The sequence below is a fragment of the Muntiacus reevesi genome, chromosome 11 (assembly GCF_963930625.1).
Source record: "Muntiacus reevesi chromosome 11, mMunRee1.1, whole genome shotgun sequence".
Classification (NCBI taxonomy): Eukaryota; Metazoa; Chordata; class Mammalia; order Artiodactyla; family Cervidae; genus Muntiacus; species Muntiacus reevesi.
Window position 1 is genome coordinate 31,151,488 of NC_089259.1, and position 22,099 is coordinate 31,173,586.

At 39.3% G+C, this 22,099-nt stretch overlaps 1 protein-coding gene across 6 annotated transcripts in view; it reads right to left on the bottom strand.

Moving 5' to 3' along the window:
• Positions 1 to 773: 773 nt before the first annotated feature.
• Positions 774 to 22,099, bottom strand: part of CDK8 (cyclin dependent kinase 8) — a 71,851-nt gene continuing 50,525 nt past the window's right edge. For 4 of the 6 annotated variants that reach the window (XM_065902018.1, XM_065902016.1, XM_065902019.1 and 1 more), the window contains 9 exons: positions 20,572 to 20,629; positions 18,153 to 18,284; positions 11,297 to 11,440; positions 8,770 to 8,839; positions 7,893 to 7,965; positions 5,249 to 5,346; positions 4,524 to 4,602; positions 4,248 to 4,406; positions 774 to 2,053 (listed from right to left, as the gene is read on the bottom strand). In XM_065902018.1, coding sequence (XP_065758090.1) covers positions 1,928 to 2,053; positions 4,248 to 4,406; positions 4,524 to 4,602; positions 5,249 to 5,346; positions 7,893 to 7,965; positions 8,770 to 8,839; positions 11,297 to 11,440; positions 18,153 to 18,284; positions 20,572 to 20,629 — 939 coding nt within the window. In that variant the 3' untranslated portion in view covers positions 774 to 1,927. The remainder of the gene's footprint in view (positions 2,054 to 4,247; positions 4,407 to 4,523; positions 4,603 to 5,248; positions 5,347 to 7,892; positions 7,966 to 8,769; positions 8,840 to 11,296; positions 11,441 to 18,152; positions 18,285 to 20,571; positions 20,630 to 22,099) is intronic. The other 2 variants (XM_065902017.1, XM_065902022.1) reach the window with 2 other exon arrangements.

Here is a 22,099-nt window from a genome sequence, read left to right on the forward strand (position 1 = left end):
TCTTCCTGGGCAACCCTCAACAAGGGCATCAGAGCCAACCAGGGACCCAGTTAAAATCAAAGACTCCATGTTCCACCCAAGTCTACTGAATCAACCTCAGGTACCAGCCCTAAGACAGAAAGCTCTCGATGATTCTTGCGTGCATAAGTTTGAAAGGCACGGCACTGGGGGCAGGGAGGAAAAAACAGAAGACAATCAGAGAGGAAGGGAAATTCTGGTAAAAGGTCTATGGAGCTGACCCAGAGGTGGGGGCCCTGCTCTCAGATCTGTACCTTGTGTGAGTGAAGAACTAACATGGAAACACAAACTTAGCTTCCAAAAATTATCCTTCCCGTGAGGGTCAGGCCACTCAGGATCCCTCAGTTCTTAAAATGTTCTAGAATGTATTTCAATGCATTGAGTTTTAAAGAAAAGAATATGTTAGTTTTTTAATCTTCTGTATTTTGTGAAGGAGGTACTCCCTCTCAAATAATTATTTGGGATAAAACAAAATGGGCTCAGCATAACCCAGATCTGGCATTATTCTAGAAAGGGAAGGCTCATGATAATGTGTTTCAGTTAGAAAAGTGTCTTTCTCATCTTATATTATTGCACTAAGTGTAACAGAGAAATGAATTTGTATCTAAACCTTAGGCCACCACTTCATTGTGGAGGCAGAAGATACAGATACTATCAATGAAAACACCTGAAAAGGTTTCCTCGGAGGTCACTTGTTAGGGTACATTTTTAAAATAAAACACCTGTGTGTACATAAAAATACAGTTGACTCCATATTTTGATTTATGAAAAATAAATTTATTACATAACACCTTGTTTTTAACAATGTTCAATTTTTTAAATTCAGAATACTTGTGTCATTCATGTAAAATAGTTTGATACAGTACATTGTATGTTATAGGTTTTCTTTTTTCCTCAAAAATTCTAAGGCTCTCCTACTCCTTCTCCTTTGCTGAAGTAAGGGCACCCTAAACAACGTGCGAACAAGTTTTAAAAAAAGAAAATGAACTGAACAAAATTTTAGTAGCACTACACCAACCAGCTTTAAAATCAGGACAAAATATCTGAATCGGATGCCGCACCTTTTTAAGGAAGTTATCATTCATGCTTTTTTCATCTTAAAGCATGCTCACAAATCAGCAACACCAACAGGAAAATAAAACACTGTCTATGACAATCATTTTAGTTTGTTTGCTGAACCAAACAGGTTTATATCAATGACAACATATTTAATTACTATCAATAGCAGCTTTAATACCAGTCAAGTCATAGATTGAAAATAAAAACAAACTCAGAAGTTGGAAATTAATCTTTGGGAGTTTTGAAACCTTCCTGGAAAAACTATGTGGCTTCTTGTACTTTCCAAAACAATCCAAGCAATATTCTTGGTCAAAGAACACTGATTAATGTAGAAAATAATCAACCCACTGATAAGACATTGAAATGAAAGATGTACCGAAATAATCTCACGTTGAGTCTTGGTTACTTCGTTGAGTTAATGCATACTGCGTGTTTCAAGTACCAGTTAAACTTCTGTGTGTGTGTGTACTATTGGTCAGATAATGTTGTTACACTGGAAGAATTCACCACATACGACGACAAATGCTTGCCCCTAGCACATTTCACAGCTTCAACTGCTACAGACTGTCACTGAAAAAAATGCATTGGTCAGTCTGAACCATGTCAAGTAAACTATGGAAGTAGCAAACCCACAACACAAACTGTGCTAGCACTTTCTTCTCAAGCCTAACTCCAGACAGCAACAACGTGGAAGCCACTACCCCAATCTGTGAAAAGCGGTGGAACTCGGCTACCGGACATCTGACTACGTGGCTGCACAGTACATTCTCATCGCCCATCCCAGGCTCCCGCTGAGAGCTGCAGGCGGCCTGCGGCACAGCGGCAGTGCATGGGCAGTGTCCGACGCAGCTCAGTACCGATGTGTCTGGTGGGAGTACTGTGGAGGCTGCTGGGAGGTAGTTGAGTACCCCATGCTGCTCTGCGGCTGTGATGTGCTTGGTCCGGGGTTGGGGTAGGCAGCATGCGGATTGGAACGCTGGAAAAGCAGAAGAGGAGACATGACTCGGTGTTGCTGTGGGTTGGCTGCATCCCAGGCCAGCAAGGCTTCTGTGTGTTTGAAATGTCACTTATTTTATGGCAGTAAGAACTTTAAAGGTCCTGTGCTAGGTACTGGCTTTAGAATTAAAATGACAAAACCCTTAAAATCTTTTAGGGTTAGCCTTTCTTTATGAAGGTCAGAAGTACTGCTGATAAAATAACACTAAAGTGAGTCTTACTCCTATGCTGTGTGGTTCATTCTATTAACCGGAACACCCTTTCAAGCTATTTCGTATCTACCTGATAAATAATTTGTCTGGGACACTTACTCTTGAACTCAATGATGTATGTATACATAGAAGAAATTCAAAGCTAATCTACATACTTGTTTTTTCAATAGAAAACTCTCAACACCCATGCATGACTGAAGAATAAGAAATGAACATGACAAGAAAGGAAACTAGAGAATTACTTCTTCAGCATTAGATATCTTTATGCCCTATAAATTAGTGAACCTTGTTTTTCAGCTACAAGCAATATACGAAGGCAAAGCTACAGTTACTGAAATACAGGAAGAGTGGTATTCTTAATTCTAGAGGCAGCAGAAGAGGCAGAGTTCAAGCACCTCTAGTTCCAATAGGTTATATTCTCAGCCCTGCACGTCTCTCTCATGCTCTTGGCTCCCCAAAACAAACACTACGGAAGATTAACTATAATTTAATACTTTCCTCTTACAGAGATATCTAATAAATCACATAACTCGAAATTCTGCCAACCCTAGCAAAAACATTTTAAAGAGAGTGGACATGTAAAACCTGTCAGAAATACTAGTTTTGAAATCACTCATAAAAACCACCACAATAATGTTGACAGACAGACACACAGGAGCATTTCCTTGGTTTCAGTGGCAAAGGTTAGAGACCCCCCCCTCCACCCCCCGCTTCCTGCTCAGGATGCACACCTTGTGTGCAAACATACCCGTGTGCCGGAGATGCGCTTGTCTCCCAGGTGGGGAGGGGAGCAGCAACCATGAGCTCACAAGATGCCTGCCTTGGAGACCCCTGCTCACTGAGCTCACTGCAGGAAAGTCACTGCTCAGCAGACAGCGATCCCCAGGGCTTGCTAGGCTGCACCCCCCGTGAACCATGTGAAGAGCTCCGATCTAACTCCTGACGTGTAGCCGCAGGCTGTGGGAGACTTATCCATTTATTACAATCTCTCTCTTTCAGTAGGTAAATAATTCTCATGGGTCAAGTTTTCAGTACACTTCTACACTGAATCCAGACCAGATGGGAACAGGATCAGAACAAGGAATACAGTTTTCAAAAACGGGTCTGTCTGCTGTTGTCACTGCAGAGGACGCAGAGGGAGCCACCTAGCAGGTTTGAGTCTGCGTCCTGAGTCCACCCCGGCCCCAGGGGTGAGCTAGGGAAGGGGCTCAACCTCCATGAGCCCCAGTTTCCTGCCAGTAACGCTTACCTCACAGCTACCATACTGCGTGGAGGAAGGAAGGTCTGTCCCACACGGACAGAAAAGCTGCACACCTAAGTCTCGACAAGCCCTTCCTATGACCGCGTCACCCCCTCAGCACCACCACCGACACTTAGCAAGTACTCACTGCGCACTGTGAACACTACTAAGAGTTTTAAGGACGATAATAATAATGAACACAGTGACTGGTGTCATCTATCAAACAACTGTTGGTCCGGCCGGCCACTGCCATTAGCTCACACTGTCTCATCTCATCCTGACTACAGTCTCACACTGACCATCACCCACACCCGACAAATGAAGACACTGAGAAGATCTGAACCACCCCCCTGAGGCTGGATGGGGTTGCAGAAACAAGACCCACCACTTCCTGGGCACCCCCATGAGCCAGATGCTGAGGGTCACCACAGCCACCCCCACAGCAGTGGCAGGATAGGTGCGCCCGGCTCATGATACAGACGAGAAACTAAAGCCGTGTCCAGGGTCAAAGAGCCAACCAACGGCACAATTGAGGTCCAATCACCCCAAGTCTGGCTAAGCCCCCTCTACTGTACCACCGGGCACCTTCCACGCCCACAGCTCTTCCTGTCAATGTGTTGGCACACACGGGTGGGTCTTTTCTTAGCTACGTCGCATTTCCCAGTGCTCACAAGCCCACAGACAGTACTGACACGCAGGTCACTGCGAGACAGCCTGAGTACCTGATAGTCTGAGGTCATGATCAGTCCACCTGAGGTAGTGGTAGGAGGGACGACTCTCACTTTCTTCAATGGGGGTCCCTGGGTGTGACTGCTGTCTTGGTTCCCTGGGTGGCCGGTCCCATTCGTGTGGTTATTGCCCGGCTGCTGCTGCTGGTTCTTCTCAATTGGTTAAACAGAGAGACACAGCTCAACTCAGAGGGAGAACCAAAGATGTCCATGCCAGAAGTCACGGGGGCGCCGAACAAAGCCAGATGCCAACTATACTTTAATACTTACTTTGTCTCCTTTGTCATCAGGTTCTTCTTCTGTTAAAAATTCTCGTTTTGGGTAAGGGATCTGACAACCGGCAAAAACACTGATCATAAGAAAAAAGAAAAAGAAAAAGGATTTCCGGTATACTAACCAGTATTTCAAATGCTGTATGTAAGTGGTTTCTTGCTTTCATCTTTTAGTCTGGACTCTATCCCTAATAAGCATCTTTCATGCAACTGTGACACAGCATGGCCCTTCTTCTAACCACTGCCGTGACAGCAGGCCATGGGAGGGCTGCTCAATCAATACTACTCCGATAGGACTCTGCTTTCTTCTTTGATCCCAGTGGTCATTTTTTATCATCACAAACAAGAGACAGATTCTGGCAGGAATGTGATTAGTCAAATAAAACTTTCTCTTTTACTCTCGATGCTACATTTAAAAGGAAAGAAAGAATGGAAACACAAATGTACTTGGGGATGGAGTCTGCAACTGTAACTGCAAGCAGTGAGGCAGACAGTGTGTGGAACCAACCCGTCACTAATCAAATGACAGAGGCAAATGATGCCAGCACTGTGCCAGCTGTAAAACCCAAGGACACTTCAGTCATCAGAGCTCACTTTCTGCCTCTCATAAGGATTCCCCTGGGTCCCCATATAAGAGCGATGGTGACTTGGAGTTGACAACTAGAGGAAAGCAGGCACCAAAACCGTCTATGGAGCTGGTGAGTGAACAAACTGATCACTTACTCTGATGTAGGAAGCGGGTCTTCTAGGAAATAGGGGTCCTGCATAGCCTGCTCTGAGGTAATTCGCTTTATTGGGTCCATGGTAAGCAACTTCTGAAGCTGAAACCACAAATCATAAACACATCACTGTTTTACTTCTCATAGTCATACCTGTGGCACATTTGTGGGAGGCATTTTTTTAAATTAATAATACCTCTAGGGAGAGCATTTATTGCCCCAAATTAACTCCCCCCTCCAAGTTCCCCAAATATTCCACGTAATGTAATAATTCACATTTTAGTCATTCTAATATTCATTATCTCAGTTGGTTCTCCTGTAGGAAGTAAACTCATGTCTTCTTACTCTAAACCAACGATCTTTTCCCTACATTATCTAAATTGCTATATCCAATTTAGAACAGGACTAAAATTCTTTGAGTTATTTTTCTATTAAAGGGAAAACTTATAAATATACTAGCCACATGTGGCTATTTAGATTTAAATCCAAATGAATCGAAACTAAATTAAACTTTAAAAGTCAATTTCTCAGTCATATCAGGTCCATTTCTAGAGCGTGGCAGCCACGCATGGCTCAGGACTGCCCTGCTGGACAGCGCTCTCCTGACAGTGCGCACCAGGCTACAGACAGATGTGGGGCCTGGCACAGAACCAGAGTACATGGGCGTGCTTATGAGTGGAGACGCCAAGGAGACTGCATGGCTTCAAATCCTGACCTTACATTTATTAGCTGAGTGACTTTGAAACAAGTTACTTAACCACTTTGTAACCCTGCTTGTCAAACGGGGGTTAAAAACAGTACCTTTTATCGTTAAGTTTATTTTCAGAATTAAAGGAGTTAATATGTAGAAAGCAATTATAATGGTGTTGGGCACAAAGAAAGCACTATATAAGTCTTAGCCATTACTATCATCATCATCACAACTAATATTACTTACAGAAATGTCACACTAATGTGTGAAAATTCAGTATCTTCTGGTTGAAATATAATTTACTGAAGGCTCTATGAAGTAGAACATTTGAGGTAACATGTTATTTAAGATAGTATCTAAATGATGGTCTCTTGGCTTATAATCTCTGACCTAACGCCATGATTTCCAGGCTTCAGAGCACTCCAGCATCAGCTCGGGAGCACTTCCTAAGAGCCCCAGATGACTCTGGTGCTGCTGGACTAGGACATGCTCTGAAAACTATGGAACATGTGGAGACGGTGGGAGATGATACAATCAAGAACAAAAGGACAGAAGATATGTTCAAATGCAGATGAAATGCTGAGATGGTGAGAGTTTAATTTCAATGAGCTGCTTCAGTAGAAGCACAATTCTCTTTTGAGACTGAAAGGAAAAGCATGGATTTGCCACTTAAAACACTCATCAACAGGTTTAATGAAATTACATTAGAGCTTTCGGATGGGACTACGCTAGACAGTTACCCTAGTAAAAACAAGCAGGTGAGTGGAAAAGAAAGTTGGTTTCTGGAGTGTCAGTGGTGGGGGTGGTGAGAGACCTCAGACGAGCCTGAGCAGCCGTGAGCAGGGCGGGTGGAAAGGCAATCCCCCTACAGCGGGACTCCTGCTCCACCACTGTCACCAGCATTTTGTTAGAATAAATAAGGCTGTAACTTTGAAGGATCTAACTTACCTTCCAATTTGGGTACTATCTTAAGTATATTATAGGAAGCCATGATTTGGACAACAATACAACTGTGTGGTAATATGGTCAGCTGAGCACAGTCTTTTAAGCTGCTGATTAGATATGAAATGTATGATACAGGACATGATAAAACATTACTGCAGAAGCAGAAGAGAAGAAGAAGAAAGAGCAGAAATGGAAGAAATATTTGCCAAGTGGCCTAGTACTAAAGGAAATTTTAATCCTCTCAAAGTAGAAAAATTCTCGTTTAATGTACTTAAAAAATACTGGGGAAAAAGGATTAAAAGAATTTTAAGCCAAGCAAAATACAACATGCTTCCCCCAGTCCTCCTTTATATTACTTTCTTTTGAAAAACATAAAACTGAAAAACATTTTTAATTGCTATAAAAATGGAGATTTCATTGTAAACAAATTTGACAACAGTTGACTATAATATCACAAGTCACCTTGAGAGTGCATAGTTGGATCCTAGGTTAAATCATTTTTCCACTGTGCACTATCTACATACTGCATCTCTCATACTCTTTCAGAAAGAGCACACTATGCATAGCATCCCTGATGGACCTTTAATAGCTAAGTTTATAAGTGGCACCTTGGGAATTAAAATTCTGTAAACAACCTTTCAAAGGACTGAAATAAAAAATAATCTCTAAACCTTACTTCTGAACAGTAACACTGTTTTCATTTTGATTCTTTGAAATTTTAAAATAACTGGTGAAAACCAATAAACAGAATTAAAAAAAAGTGACAGACTTGGTTCAATGACTGTCTTTAGAAAATTAAATGTAATCAAACATTAAGGCTGTCAAACCTGGGTTTGGAAAAACCTGGGTTTTGATATCATTACTAGTACACACCAACAAGAACTCTCCATTAGTATTACTATTAAAGAACTCTAAGAATACTGAGTAACCACAGAAATTGAGTCCAAAAAGTCAGGTTGGGTTAAACAGGTGGGAAAAATACAGCTCATTAGTACTGTTCTCTAAAACTTACCAAGTGGAATGCTTTACTATCTGGTTTAACTTTATGTTTTTCCATATACTTGATAAGGCTGCAGTTGGTATATCTGAAAGAGAAACACTATGAATTATCTATATTAGATTTGAGATTAATTTTACATTGGGTAAAATTTTCTGAATAGAATTATTTTAATCATAACCAACACAGAACATACACTGAAAATGGTATTAAATCAATTTTACACTTCATTCAGGACTCCCACGAGTCACTTTTAAGTGGATATCACTGATTAAATGCAAGAAAATTTCATGAATAACATTCAGACTGTTTAGCTTTTGTTCACATGAATGCTATCGCAACAATGATCTTAAATAACATGTGGGTCAAGAGTTGAACTCAGCCTTACTAGTAAGCTTAATACAAATTTTTAAAACAGTCATATGTCATATAGGTCTATAAACTGCACGTCCCAATTCCCTGTTCCTGCTGTGAAAACAGATGAGCCATTCCTTCTTCTCTATTAAAAAAATTGCTTAAATTTACAACCCAAGCCAGGAGGAGCAGGCAGGTGGCTACCAGCAAAGGTTGGTTTGTTTGAGTCTCTTACTGCTTCAGTTGTGATACCTTTCACAGATGCAGAGCTTCCCGAAAGTAATAAATATGGAAAGAAATGAACTGACTTCTTTCTTCATATCCAAATCAGTTGCTGCTATTAGATATTTACCTTCTTGTATCACTATTCAAACATCTTAAGAAATGAAGACTACCACAATGCAAAAACATTTACTACAGTAAATAAGTAAAATTTAACAGACAAGTCTTCTGTCAAGTCTATCATGCTGAGTATTCAATCTTATCCTGAGTATTCCAGAAAAGCAAAAATCAACAGTCTATTTTCTTGCCAACTTACGTATTTCTTCTGAAATCTTTCATTAATGTTGAATGTTCAGGCATCTTTTTTATGTCTTCCCAATCTTTATCTGTGAAACACATTGATACAATTTTATATTGTCTACGTTCCTATTATCAAGAACTTTAATAAAGGTGACTTTACTTCTCATTACATGTCCTACATTTTAACCTCCCTGAAAGCACAGACTTCGAATGAATGGTGAGCTGCAGTAAACATCTTTAACTGTAAATGCATTTTCCATACGTTGTGTTCTCTCGTTTTTTAAAACTTTTTAAATGTCTATTTTCTCTATAAGTTATCTCAGTTTCTATACTAAGATACCAACAAGTTATAAACAAATATTTCCATTATTAAATAGTTCTATTTTTATCTGTAAAACCACTTTCGTCCCACCATGTCTTGGTTAATCCAGCAACCGATCTTTTCAACAATAAATGCACTATCTTCCCCCTCAGCAGCTCTAAGCTGTCCTTTTTATATGGCCTTCCTTACACTTACCTTATTAAATACACTGCCTTATGTGGTAATCAAGGTAAGCAGTTACAGCTGTCTGAAACACAGAGTAGGATGTACGAGCATATGAACAAGTCAGCTAGTACCTGGGCTAGTTTCAATAATACTAACAAAAGCAACCTCAGCTACCGGACCCATCAGGTGGAAACGTCTTGGTCACTTTTGCTGGCATTAGAATTATTCAACCACCACACGCGGTTTGAGATGCCTGCTATCCCCATTAGGGGGCGTCACTGAGAGTCCATAGGTGCCCACATTCTACCAGGTAGCTTCACAGCACCTCAGCTTTTAAATGACCTCCAGAGGTTAGCTTCTCTCTCAAGTGGCTTATAAAAATATCTGCTATCTAGCGTCCAGATACCACATATTGTAAACTAAATATATACTTCTAAATGGAATTTTCTCCTTGACTACTTTCTTGTTCCAGTTTATTTCTGTCAATTTCTCAAGTAGAAATCCTGAGATAATCTTTTATTTTTTTCTTCCAGTTACAGGCTTACTCTAAAAAATTATGCCATTATCCTTTCTTCTCCATCCAAAACACTTTACACATGGAGCACTGCTGCAGATAAGAGCTGGTTTCCTGACTTCAGTTACCCCTCTTAAATTTTTACATACCCCTGCCATAAAAACCTTTCTAAAATAGAACACAAACCACAGCACTAGTTCTCAAGAACTTATCATAGATTTTCCTTCTTTAGCACATCAAATCTAAACTTTCTTGCCTGGTTCTCAGATTCCCTATAAGCGGATCCCAACTGTGGAACCACACCCTAAGAACCATTTCAGAACCATCTCCTGTGGAGGCCGCCCCTCCTCCAAGCCCCTGTAAGTCAGGTTCCTTCCCCAGGGGAACCCTGAAATGATGAGTGCATTGAGAAGTGGGAAGAATAGGCCATTCTTCTCCATCTACTCAAACCACTCCTATTCTTTCAACATTCTACTTAGAGCAGCTCAATGTCAACTCCGAGAGGGCAAGAATCACGTCTGTTATATCAACAATATTTTACACTTAACACAGTGCCTGAAACATGGCAGGTGCTCAATAAATATTTAGTGAATAAATGAAACTCCCATCTCAACAAAGCAATCTTTGTAGAAATGTTGGTCAATTTTGGACAAAGGTGGGTACTTTACACTTACTGATAATTAAAGGGAATGTGGAATTATAATTCCCAGATATTTCTGTATTAGTTTTGAGCCACTGACCTGAGAAAAATTCCTAATAAGAAACAGCTTATTGTTTCTTACTGTTATTTCAATAATAAGTTATTGATATTTAAATTAATATGTTTATTAATAATAAACTTATTATTTCAATAATAAGTACTTGACTAGCCAAAACTATGCAGGCATTTCAAAAGGAGAGTGATGGACTTCTGTTCTGTGGCACAAGGACTAGGCTGGGGCTGGAGCTCTAAAGCACGTGACGAGACGCCCCAACAACCGCCTCCCAGTGGCAGTCAGAGCAGGCCCGCTCGCTGTGCAGGGCTGGGCCTTCACTCACATCCCACCTGTTCTAACTGGAAAGAATGTTCTTACTGACAAGGGTTATAGAGCAAAAATTGCTATGATTCAATACAACACGTTTCAAGTAGAAAGTCTTCAAAATCTTCATTCAAATACCAAACAATGACATTGTTAAGTGCTGTCAGACAAAAAGACATGCTCCTGAATTCTATTCAGTTGCCAATGGTGAGAACTAAAGGCACTTTTTAAATGCAGATATTGCAAATATTTTATCATTTTAAATATTAAACAAAACAAAACCAAAAATCAAAATGAAACAAAAATACACTCCTCAAATTCAAGAAACCCATAAATATTTTTATGCTAATATGTGAACTCTACAAATTTTGCTATTTCTATGGGTCTTTGATTAATGCAAGTCATAAATATAGAGAATTGAGTAAGAGTAGCTTTCATCAGCTAAAATACATATCCTTTCAATGTAGACATCTAAGTTCAAACAACAGTGGTTTAAAAATAAAAACAAAAGTATAATGTGTACCTGCAGGAAATCCCATTACATTGAATATTCTGTCCAGCTGGTCATGGTGATAAGGATTACTAGTTTTGATGTCCTCTTGTCGACAGTGAAATATTGGTTCTGACGTTAGTAGTTCTGCAAATATACACCCTATAGCCCAAATATCTTTAAAACAAAAAAAGAAAAAGAAAAGAAAAAAAAAAAAAGAAAGGAAAAAAGAAAAAGAAAGGAGGAAAATAAAGTGGTTCTTTCCAAAAGAAAATGCATCTTTATCTTGGCAGGGAGTGTTTTTTCATTCTTTTTCCCCCCTAATAAGTCATATTAAATCCTAAGCAATTATAAATATAAAAAATATTGTTTGTAAATATATATTCCCACCCCATCCACCCATTTTTCATTCCTTGTTATACCTCCATCCCACCCAGTGGTTTCAGTCCAAGTTCAATCAAACTTATTACCTAAAATTTTTGCTGAGTTTTAAGTGCTTCAAACGTTACCTTATCTGTGAAATACATACAAAGCTGCACATGGAGCATAGGAACCATAAACAAACAAAACTAAACAAACAAACAAAAAAACAAACAGAAAACCCAAACAGCCTTGGAAATTGGGCATACTTGCTGAAAACAATCAGCACCATTTTTTGAGGTAAAAAACATTATTTTTTATCTAGTTTATGGACTTATTAGCTTATAAAGTTTAATAATTATCCTCCTGTGTTAGAACTAGTTAGCAAGGTGCTGTTCCAACAGGAAAAAGACAACGCCTGGCCTCAAATATTCTAACAAAATAGCATTTCTCCTGGAAGGACTTTCTGTTCAAAGGGTTTCTTCATGCTATAGCAGTGTCAGACTTTGCAAGTTTAAGTGTTTAAAAGACAAGAAAATATGGGGCAAAATACATTTCAATAGGCAGAGGCTAAAACTTCATAAGAATTATTTAAAAGCCAGGCAAAGGGATTCCTCTGTATACAACAAATTTCCTTCACTTACTTTAAGATACAGGCTTTCATTCATATTAAATTCCTACTAATAGGACTATTAGTAGAGGAAAGATAAATATGCCAATTTATAATCTAAAGCTGCAGATACTCCATTTCTACCCTTAACAAATCACTAAACCAGCAATGGCAACTTCCCTACACTCAGGACAGTGCCGTGCACACAGCAGACAGTAAACAGTGTCTCACTGATCTAACCAATACCTGTGGCAAACATAAAAACTATGTGAAGTGAAAGTCGCTCAGCTGTGTTCGACTCTTTGTGACTCCATGGACTTTACAGTCCATGGACTTCTCCAGGCCAGAATCCTGGAGTGGGTAGCCTTTCCCTTCTCCAGGGGATGTTCCCAACCCAGGGATTGAACCCAGGTCTCCCACATTGCAGGCGGATTCTTTACCACCTGAACCACAAAGGAAGCCCTAAATAACTATAGGAGGACAGTTAAAACCACTATTAAAGCTGATTATTCAGACCTGTTAATAATGGTCACTTAAAATAGAAAGTGAAGGAAAAAAATGTTAATAAATAAATAACTGGGAATTTCTAAAATCTAAAACTGGAATATACATATTTCATCTAAAATTACCACACTTGTATTTCAAAATAACTAGTTAAACCTCTATTTACTTTAAGATTACAAGCAAGACTATAAGCAAGTGATTTAAAAAATGACACTGTCTGCTCATCAGTTTTCTCCCCCATCAGAGAACCAAATCAGGCCAATACCGCCTTATGAAAAAGTCTCCTCAAGAAATATAAGCCAGGATATCTTCTTTGTCAGAAAGTAAACGGGAAAGTTAATTATTTTGTGATTATTCTTTTTATGTGGGAACCCCACAGAAAGGTGACCTTTGATCGTCTCAATCCAAAGGAAGAAGGTAGGCAAGCTACTAAGTGGGGTCACCGAGATGGCCTGTGGGGCAGTGTGCATCTTTAAAACCCTACTCATGGCACCCAAGAGACACTGTTACCAACTCAGCCTGGTAATGAAAAACCCCAACAAAGAAAATAAAATATGCAAAGGAAGATGAATAGTAAGTAAATAGTTTAAATACCCTCACTCGACATTGCTTTAAAAGAAAAGTCAAGAAAGTAGGAAAAATACTGAAACTTGTTTAACTTTACCCTATATAACTTCTCCATGTCGTTTCTATTATCTTTCACCTGTTATTAATTTCACCATCATTCCCTCCTTCAAATCCCGACCCAAACAATAATTATGAATTTGACTTCGCTGATCAGGCTGTTACTTCAGATAAATTTGTGAATCTTTGTCAACAAGTCTCTCCTACCTTGCCTATTTTTTCAGATTGTGCTGAATTCATAAGAAAGTCCCTTCTTGCTCACCTGTCAAATTTCTTCTAGAAAAACTTTTCAAATTAAAAACACACAAACCCCATCTACTTCTCAAATTCTGTAATGCTCATGTGTAGCTACGGAGCTAACCAGGCAAAGTAGACACCAGCTGGCAGGCTACGCAGACCCAAATGGGGGAGGGGGGATATATTAAATTTGTTTTAATCAGTAATTATAAGCCTCTACCTTAATGCAAGAGTAAATTCTCATTCTCCCCGTTTCACTCAAGTTTATACTTTAGAAAAACTTTTAAGACTGCCCTAGTGACAATTAATTAAAGAGCTGATTCCCCTCCTGCACCCTTCTCCACAAAGTCAATCAAACAAAACCTTCAACACTCAAAACTGAATTAAACTTTGTCCCCATGAGTAACGAGCCTATCTCCCTTGACTAGTCTATCATTTTCTCTCGGGTTGAATGACTCAGCTTGCAGTCTTCCTACAAGGGAGTGAATGACCACAGCACTAAGACCTATGTGCAGCAAGGCTGGGAACAGGTGAGCTCATGTGCTCACATTTCCCCCATGCTCTCCTGATGCCTGTTAGTACCTTAGTCTTAAAACGACCCACCCAACTCCACTGGCAGGTTTACACCTTCTCAGTGATGTGACTAAAATGAACATATTCAGCTAGTAATATGTAAGTTCAACCACAAAGGTTCCTCTATCTGCTTCAGGAAGTCCAAGTACTAGGAAAGTGCATTGACAGTGGTCTGGAGGCCTAGCTGAGAACCTCACTGCACCCCTAGGCTACCCACCTGGGGAGCAGGAGGAACGTAATGGTGCAGGAGAGACTGGAAGCAAGGTAGACGTTTCATTTTTCACTTGTAGATTCTAGTGGATCACTAGATTCACAGTGGATTCACTGTGGATTTTATTCTTAAAAATGTATATAAAAGTGATTTATGTATGATTTTTCTCTCTCAAATGAAAAAGCAATTTGTAAGATCCTATATCATTACTTTTTTGATCCAATGTTTTTTTTTAAATGCAGTTATCACTTTAGTTTTTTTATTATTACTAAAATTTATTTTTTTATTAAAGGATAATTGTTTTACAGAATTTTGTTGTTTTCTGTCAAACCTCACTGAAGAAAGCATTCTCCAGAACTGCTCTGGGCCAGGCTAGGCACACTCGTGGGGACTGGCACTGACCTTGGTCTCAGTTATCTGCCCCCACGTTAGTCCGCTATGCTCTTCCTACCCCAGAAGGCAATGGAGTCTATCCAAGGGCACAGAACATTTAGAGTTAAAGGGACCTAAGAGGTGATTTAGGCTAAATCCTTGTCTTTAGAAAACGAGGCTGTGAAGGACACATCGTCCCCCGACCCCCAGAGTGGTAGAGCTAAGGCAACAAGTCAGAGGGCTAAGCTTCTGCTGTTCAGAGATGGCAACATATTTTCCACACATATTCATTCTGTTTCTCAAATGGACAGAGATCCCTTAGGAGTAAATGACATAATTTCCATTCATTTTGGTTTCTCTTAAGTTTTAAAAAGCTTAATAGTTATCCAAAAACTTTTGATGTTAATGAGGAGGAAGGCCTTTTACTACCCAAATTATGCACCCATCTGAACAAGGGAATCTATCTAATAGCTGGTGAGCCCAGCTTTGTGAGGAACAGCCCTGACATAGAACTGCTAAACTGCTCTGGAGGGTAACAGCTTGTTCAGATCTCAATGCTCACAATGAAAATTGGGTTTCTTAAGAAAATAGAAAAAGATAAATGATGAGCCAGAGTCACAAACCTATGTGACAGTTTATTTTTTCCTCAATTTATATCAATTCAGTCTCAAAAAAAAAAAAATTTCAGTCTCAAGTTTTCCATTAATAGCAGCTACAAGTTGATAATTACTTTCTTATTTGTATAGTCTTTAAATATGTCTTACCAAAAGTAGCACTGTTTTTAAATATTCATTTTCTAGATGGAAAAAAGCTTAAGCATTTAGAATACACTTGTAAAAAAGATAACCAAATGTATGCTTAGGTAGTAATATACATTGAAAAACAGGACTAGCTTCAGTAATCTTTCCTTTTCCTTCTAATTGACTTTTTAAAAAAACAAAATATTTTATTTTGGAATAATTTTAGATTTGTAGAAAGATTGCAATAATAGCACAGAAAAGTCCCCTAATAATCTACCTTTATTTTTCTATACAGTAAAATGTGATCTCAAAGCAGATGTAAAGATTGGTGAACATAAAAGGTTTTAAGAAAAAAAGACACATTGACTTCAAGATTGCCATGAGGGAAAGAGCACAACCACCGCTCCTTTCCCCTCTGAATACACACTGAAGTGACAGCAAAGCCCAGTAACACAGAGCATGCAAAGAGACCATCAGAGATCCCTTGGCAAGGAGCCACTTCTCACCCGGGGCCATGCAGGCAACGGCCTCTAGCAGTGACAGCTGGGCACGGCCCACCCAGTTAGCGGATTTCAGACACTGCATACAGCTACCAGGATGGGAAAGGTGGATGGTGTGACCAGGGAAGTTCTCCCTCAAGAGGGAGAATTGTGACTAAGATGGATGAAGACACGTGTGCAGACCTGAATGAGCAGACATACAGATAAAAACATTTCTGGAAACAGTTTAGACAAGGGCCCAGTCCACAGTATTATTGTTGGATGGGAAGCAGATGTGTCCTGCACAACTCAGGGAAGATTCTGTACTTGGAAATATCAAATACAAAGACTATATTCTGAACTGTGGACCACCACCCACCCCGCTTCCCAAATGCAGTGAGACTACCAGACTAGACTGGGCTGAAGGTTGGAGGATTTTTCCCTTATAGAGAATCTGAAAGTCCTCAGAGCAAAGACTCGCACATGCTGGCATTCAGGGTTCCCCACCAACGGCCACTCTCGGCCTGATCACTCTGAGTAAAGCCACCAGCCTCGGCGCTCTCTGATCCACGCACACTAGGTCCCCAGGCAGTGCTCTGCAACCTGAGCCTTAAATGCAAGAGCTATCAAGGGTCAACTAACAGTCGAAGAATATTAACTACATGAAAGGGAGACTAAGACAAATCAATGAAGAGAGTGACTACAAAGAAAACACGGAGAACAAGAAAGGTAGAAAAACACGAGCAGAAAAGTGGTATAAAGGATCCAGTCCAAGAAATCTGACATCTGCCTACACTCAGCTTTGGAAAGAGAAAAGTAAAACACAAAAGAGAAAATCAAGTCTACTTCAAGAGAATTTTCCACCGACACGGGATATAAACTTTGAACTGAAGGGGCCTGTAGGTGGTCAGCAAATCAGTGTGAAACACAAGGATGAGAAATCCTCTGTTTTCAGGAAAAACAAAACCCCACAGAATCCACCACCACATGAGACCTTCCATTAGCAAGACTGATGCCAGAGCACAGTTGAGCAGCCTCACCAAACTCTAAGGGAAGATCACTTTGAACCTGTAACTTTAGTCCCTGCCAAACTGTAAAGTATGACAAACGCTTTTTTTCAGAAATACAGAACTAGAAAATTTACCTCTAAGACAGGTTACTTGAGAATATTCTGCAGCAAAGTAAGGGATAAAATAATGAATCCAGAAAGAAACAGGTCCAACCCAGATGAACACAAAAAGGAAAAAGCAAGCTGAAAATTAATCCAGAATAGAGCAAAGTATAAAAGAGTTGGGGATGAGTTATCCAATAAAATAAAAATGGGTTTAATACCATTCTGGAGAACGCAGAACAAGCAAGCAATAAAGGCATACAAAAATAGGAAAAAAGTAAAGACAAAATATGTAAGAAAAAACTACTTGATGATAAAATTCTACCAAATAAAATGAAGCAGAATAAAGATGTCATAAAAGGATTGTGATATAGCTGTGATAAAGCTGTGGTAGCTGACTATCAAGTCCATTACAATATGTAGTTAAGTATAAACAACAGTGGGCATTCTGGCTCACAAACAGAAAATAAATGCTGTAAACATCAACAAAGTGGTAACAATAATGATGATGATAATGACTGATATTATTGAGAGCTTATAAATTGAGAGGCTGGTGGGGGAACAAGTAGAAGAGCACTCATTTCCTAATTCTTCATACAGGGAGATAATCAATACTAATAAAAACTGAAAAGTGAATGACCATGTTCTCAGCTTCTACTTATTTTCATAATCTTCCTTTCCCTAATTTTAAGGGAAATCTTTTAGAAGCTAGTATTTCTTTAGGCAAGAGAAATATTTGTCTGAAGTTCAATGATTCAGAAATTTCATTGTGTTTATTTTTCTTTTTCACCTAAACTTAAAATAGTTTTTACTCAGAATTCATAGTATGGGCCCATATATTTAAAAATCTTTTTAGCATCTGTTTATTTAACAGAAATAGATGTCTGGAATGGTATACCCCTAATGCCAATGACGGTATTTCTAGACAGTAGAATTTTATGTTAGTTTTTGCTCTTACTTTTATAATTTTCTGTATCACTTGACCTAAAAAACACACAGACATACGCATATTTCACAACAACAAGGCCACTTTAAAAATGTCATGGAACTTTAATTAGTTCTACTCACCAATAGCTTTGGTATAATGTCTTGCTCCAAGAAGTAACTCTGGGGCTCGGTACCAGAATGTAACTACTACTGGATCCAAATCTGCTAAAGGCTTCAAAGGTGAATTAAATAATCGGGCAAAGCCCATATCAGCTGCAAAAAAAAAAAAAAAAATAATAATAACAACAACAACATTGCTAAGTAAATTGATTTTTACAAATATAATTGATGACTCTAATTTTACTATTATTACTTAGTAAGCTATGAAAAACGTGAATTCTGTGGGGAGAAAAACCAACAAAACACCTCACCCCTTTCAGAAGTCTAAATATGAGCCAAGGTTGACATCTCCATTCATTGCAAACTACTGCCACTGGGTTACAGACACACTCTGCTGCCTGAGGTCCAGGGTGACCCTACTCCTCCGGGCAGATTTCTCCCATCTGTCTTACCACCAGGGGGACAGGGTTGTGCAGCCAGCCGCATGTTCATTCTTTTTATTGGTCACAAGTACCAGGGAACTAGATCAGTTAGGGTAAGGCTTCCCGTTATCTGCATCAGTAAGCATGCTCACTGGTGTAAGCTGATGTACAGTATGACAATACCACTATTTCCCCCCATGTATTTGGGCTGAGTTTTTTCTTTAATTTTAAAGAATTGTGTTTTTTTTTTTAAGTTGGAAAAGACTTTAAAGATCATATAATTCAATCACCTCCTTTTTCAAATGAGGAAACTGAGGGCAGAAGAAACTGATTTGACAAATGTCAACAACTCGTATCTCAGAGCTGGAGCTGTGTTGAGATACAGTTCACAGCATTTCGAACAGTTTACTATGTAGTGCAGTTATTCAGGCAAAGCTGTTTGTCCTAACGAACCATGATCTTACAGATAAAAACGTTTTTGTCTCGCTATCCCTTGGAATATCAAGTACAGTGTCATTACACAGAGCTGCCAAATACACATTGAATGAACAATCACTAGTCATACCACCTATTCAAAAATTTCAAGATTCATCCACCGTTTGTTTGATTTTGCTCTAATACACATTTTTAATGAAGCAGGCCTTAATCGATCTACTTATAGAGGTTAAAAAAACCAACACAGAAATGTGGCAAAGAACTAAAACCATGAGTCAGATTACTAAATACTGATTTACAGAAGAATGTATCTTAAGTGTGACTACTTTAGGCTATTGATATCCCCCAAGCCTGTCAACATCATATATGTGACACAGAAATAATTCCAAACGAGATTATTTTTAATATATAAATTTTCCCAAAGTCTTACAGTAGCGAACACATCTGTAAATACTGTCTGGCTGGGTCTTTTAGACTGTGCATGCTTTGAACTTACATTTGAATTTGATGCCACCACACTGGTTGGATGAAATCTGCTAAATGCACACCTAAGAACCTAACAGGTGTCTGACACTGCGTAAGGACGGACAGGGCCTGGTTCTTAAAGCAAGCCAATTTACTAGGAGCATTCTGAGATGCATCAAATGTTTGTCAAGAATTTTGCAGTTTGTATCAAGGGTATTTTCAGAGTCTAATTAGAAGGAGAAAATGGGATTGGAGGATTTAAAGGGGAGGGTAGAAAGAAGGGTTGGGAACACCTGGGCTTTTCTTTGCTGGTGAAGTGGTACAAATCAGCTGACAACCCCAATTTATACTAAATTTGGCAATCAGAAATTCCTATTTATTTTGTTATATACTCCCATAACCCTGCTGCTTTAAAATTAAGATAATTTGGTTACTACATTTCTTCTATCCACACACAAACTAAATAAATGTCACAAACACAACTTGCAAATGACAATGAAAAAATAGTTAGGATAAATAAATCTAGCTCTATCCTTGTAAGTTATCAGACCAGAAATGGGTAAAATTTTGCACTGATACATAAGAAAACAGAGCTATTAGAAAACATGCAGAGGTACAGAAAGCTCGTTAATTCTTTTCCCTTCAGGCAAAGGCTCGTTAGAACCTACCCAGCCTCAGTGGTATTCTTAGTTTGTAATCCCTGACCTAAATGAGGCTAACAGAAGGATATGTTCGGATCGACCCAGCTCAGGGAAACAGAACGGATGGTATGATTAGTAGTTTGCTGTACGCCCTTAGGACTAAAGGCGAGGTTGGCTTCTAACAGGGATAGAAGCCACTCACCTCTACAGGCTATTTTTAATGAAGGCAAAAAATTTCTAAGAAACTCACATGGCATATTTTATAATTAGAACACTTCAGTCTCAAAAGATTGTCTGACACCTTTCGAGAGTGTGAAACATTTTTCACTTTTAATGTATACTCTTTAGAAATGGCTTCGATCACATGGAACTATATGAATAAATGCATATTATTACAGCAAAAATTAGAAGTGATAAAGCTGCCTGCAAAAGTTTTAAAAGAGTGCTACGCTGTGACTTATCAAAGATATAACATACCAATTTTTACTCTTCCTCGCTCAGGACCTTCACCCATAACTAAAATATTAGCAGGTTTCTGTGGAAACAAAATAGTGTTTTTTTTCAGTAGACAGTAGTGGTTTCTTTTAAATAGACAATATGCCAATATAACATAAATCCACCTTTAAAAAAACCACATTTACTCAAAAATTAAAATCAAACACAGGAAGTCATCAAAGAAGCTTTATATGTGTGTGTGTGTGTGTGTGTGTGTGTGTGCCAAGTAGTATGCAACTTCATGAAGGCCAAATATGGTAGTGCTTTCTCCAGGCAGAGCGAGGGCTTTTCTTGGCGCTGTTATCAGTCTGCTTTCACTACTATGGAACATCTGGCAGAAAGTTACAATGCTCTGCTTCCTTCTAACTCTTTCAATTATATAAAATGCCCTGCAACTTTAAGGGGAAATGTATCTTCAAATATAATACTGTATTATTAAAATAGCAAGTTAATTACAGGGAAGGGGCCACCTGATAGCTTTTTTTTTTTTTTTTGGAAACCACATAGTATATATCTATGTTTCAAACAAATTATAGAGAAATCAATGCAAGAGCCTTTTCTAAATGAGTTAGCAGAGTAGTAGAAATTTTCCATGACCTGGACAGTTCTCATTTTTAAATAAAAAAGGAAACTAACATATTAAAATGAGATTTTACAAAAGTAATACTTCAAACAGTTTTAAAACAGTCTAAAAACAGCAAGATTAACTGTCATCTAAAATCCATTATGGTGGTATCTACCACACTAACATGCAATGTAAGGGCTGCCCCTCTTGAGGAAAAGGGAGAAGGGAAGGAAGGCAGAGGAGGAGGGAAGGCGGCAGCCACAACCTCTCTCAGGCCACCATCCTGCTGTCCCCCTGACCTAACTACAGTTTTACCAGTCTGCCAAATAAGAGCGAAACCCGAGCTCAATGCCTTTCAAACATGGATCAAAGCAATCGTGAAGATCAAATTAAAGCTCTTAATGAAGGCTGTGTACAGTGGGAACCAGGTCACAGGCTCCCCTGACCATATTTAACAACAGCCTCTATGCTATTACTGAGAAAATGTGACTTCCAGGATACTACTCTACCGACCACCAAAGATCAAAATTATTTCTTTATCCTCAGCGAAAAGACACTGCTAAAAAGGCAGTGTACACATTTCAAAGGTTGAAAATTCTGCAGCTCTTCAGGTGAGGAAACACGGCACCAGAGAGAGTGACTGGCCTGCCCTGAGTGCGACGGATGAGCTGGGGCGGCAGCAAGGATCCAGCCGGTCCCTGAGCAGAGCCGCCCCCTTCCCAACATGCCCTGCTGAGAGTGATTTATACAGCCAGCTTTAAATGGATGTGTATCACCATAGTCATGATCATTATGTTCTGCTCAAGAAAACGTTTCCAGAACCTCTCTCATCACACCCACTCCTGCCTCGAGACAGCAGGGCAAAGCACAAGGAAGTGCAGGGCCGATAACACTCCCCATGAGCCGTGTGGAGCTGCCAACCACAAACAGCACTGCCCATCGGTG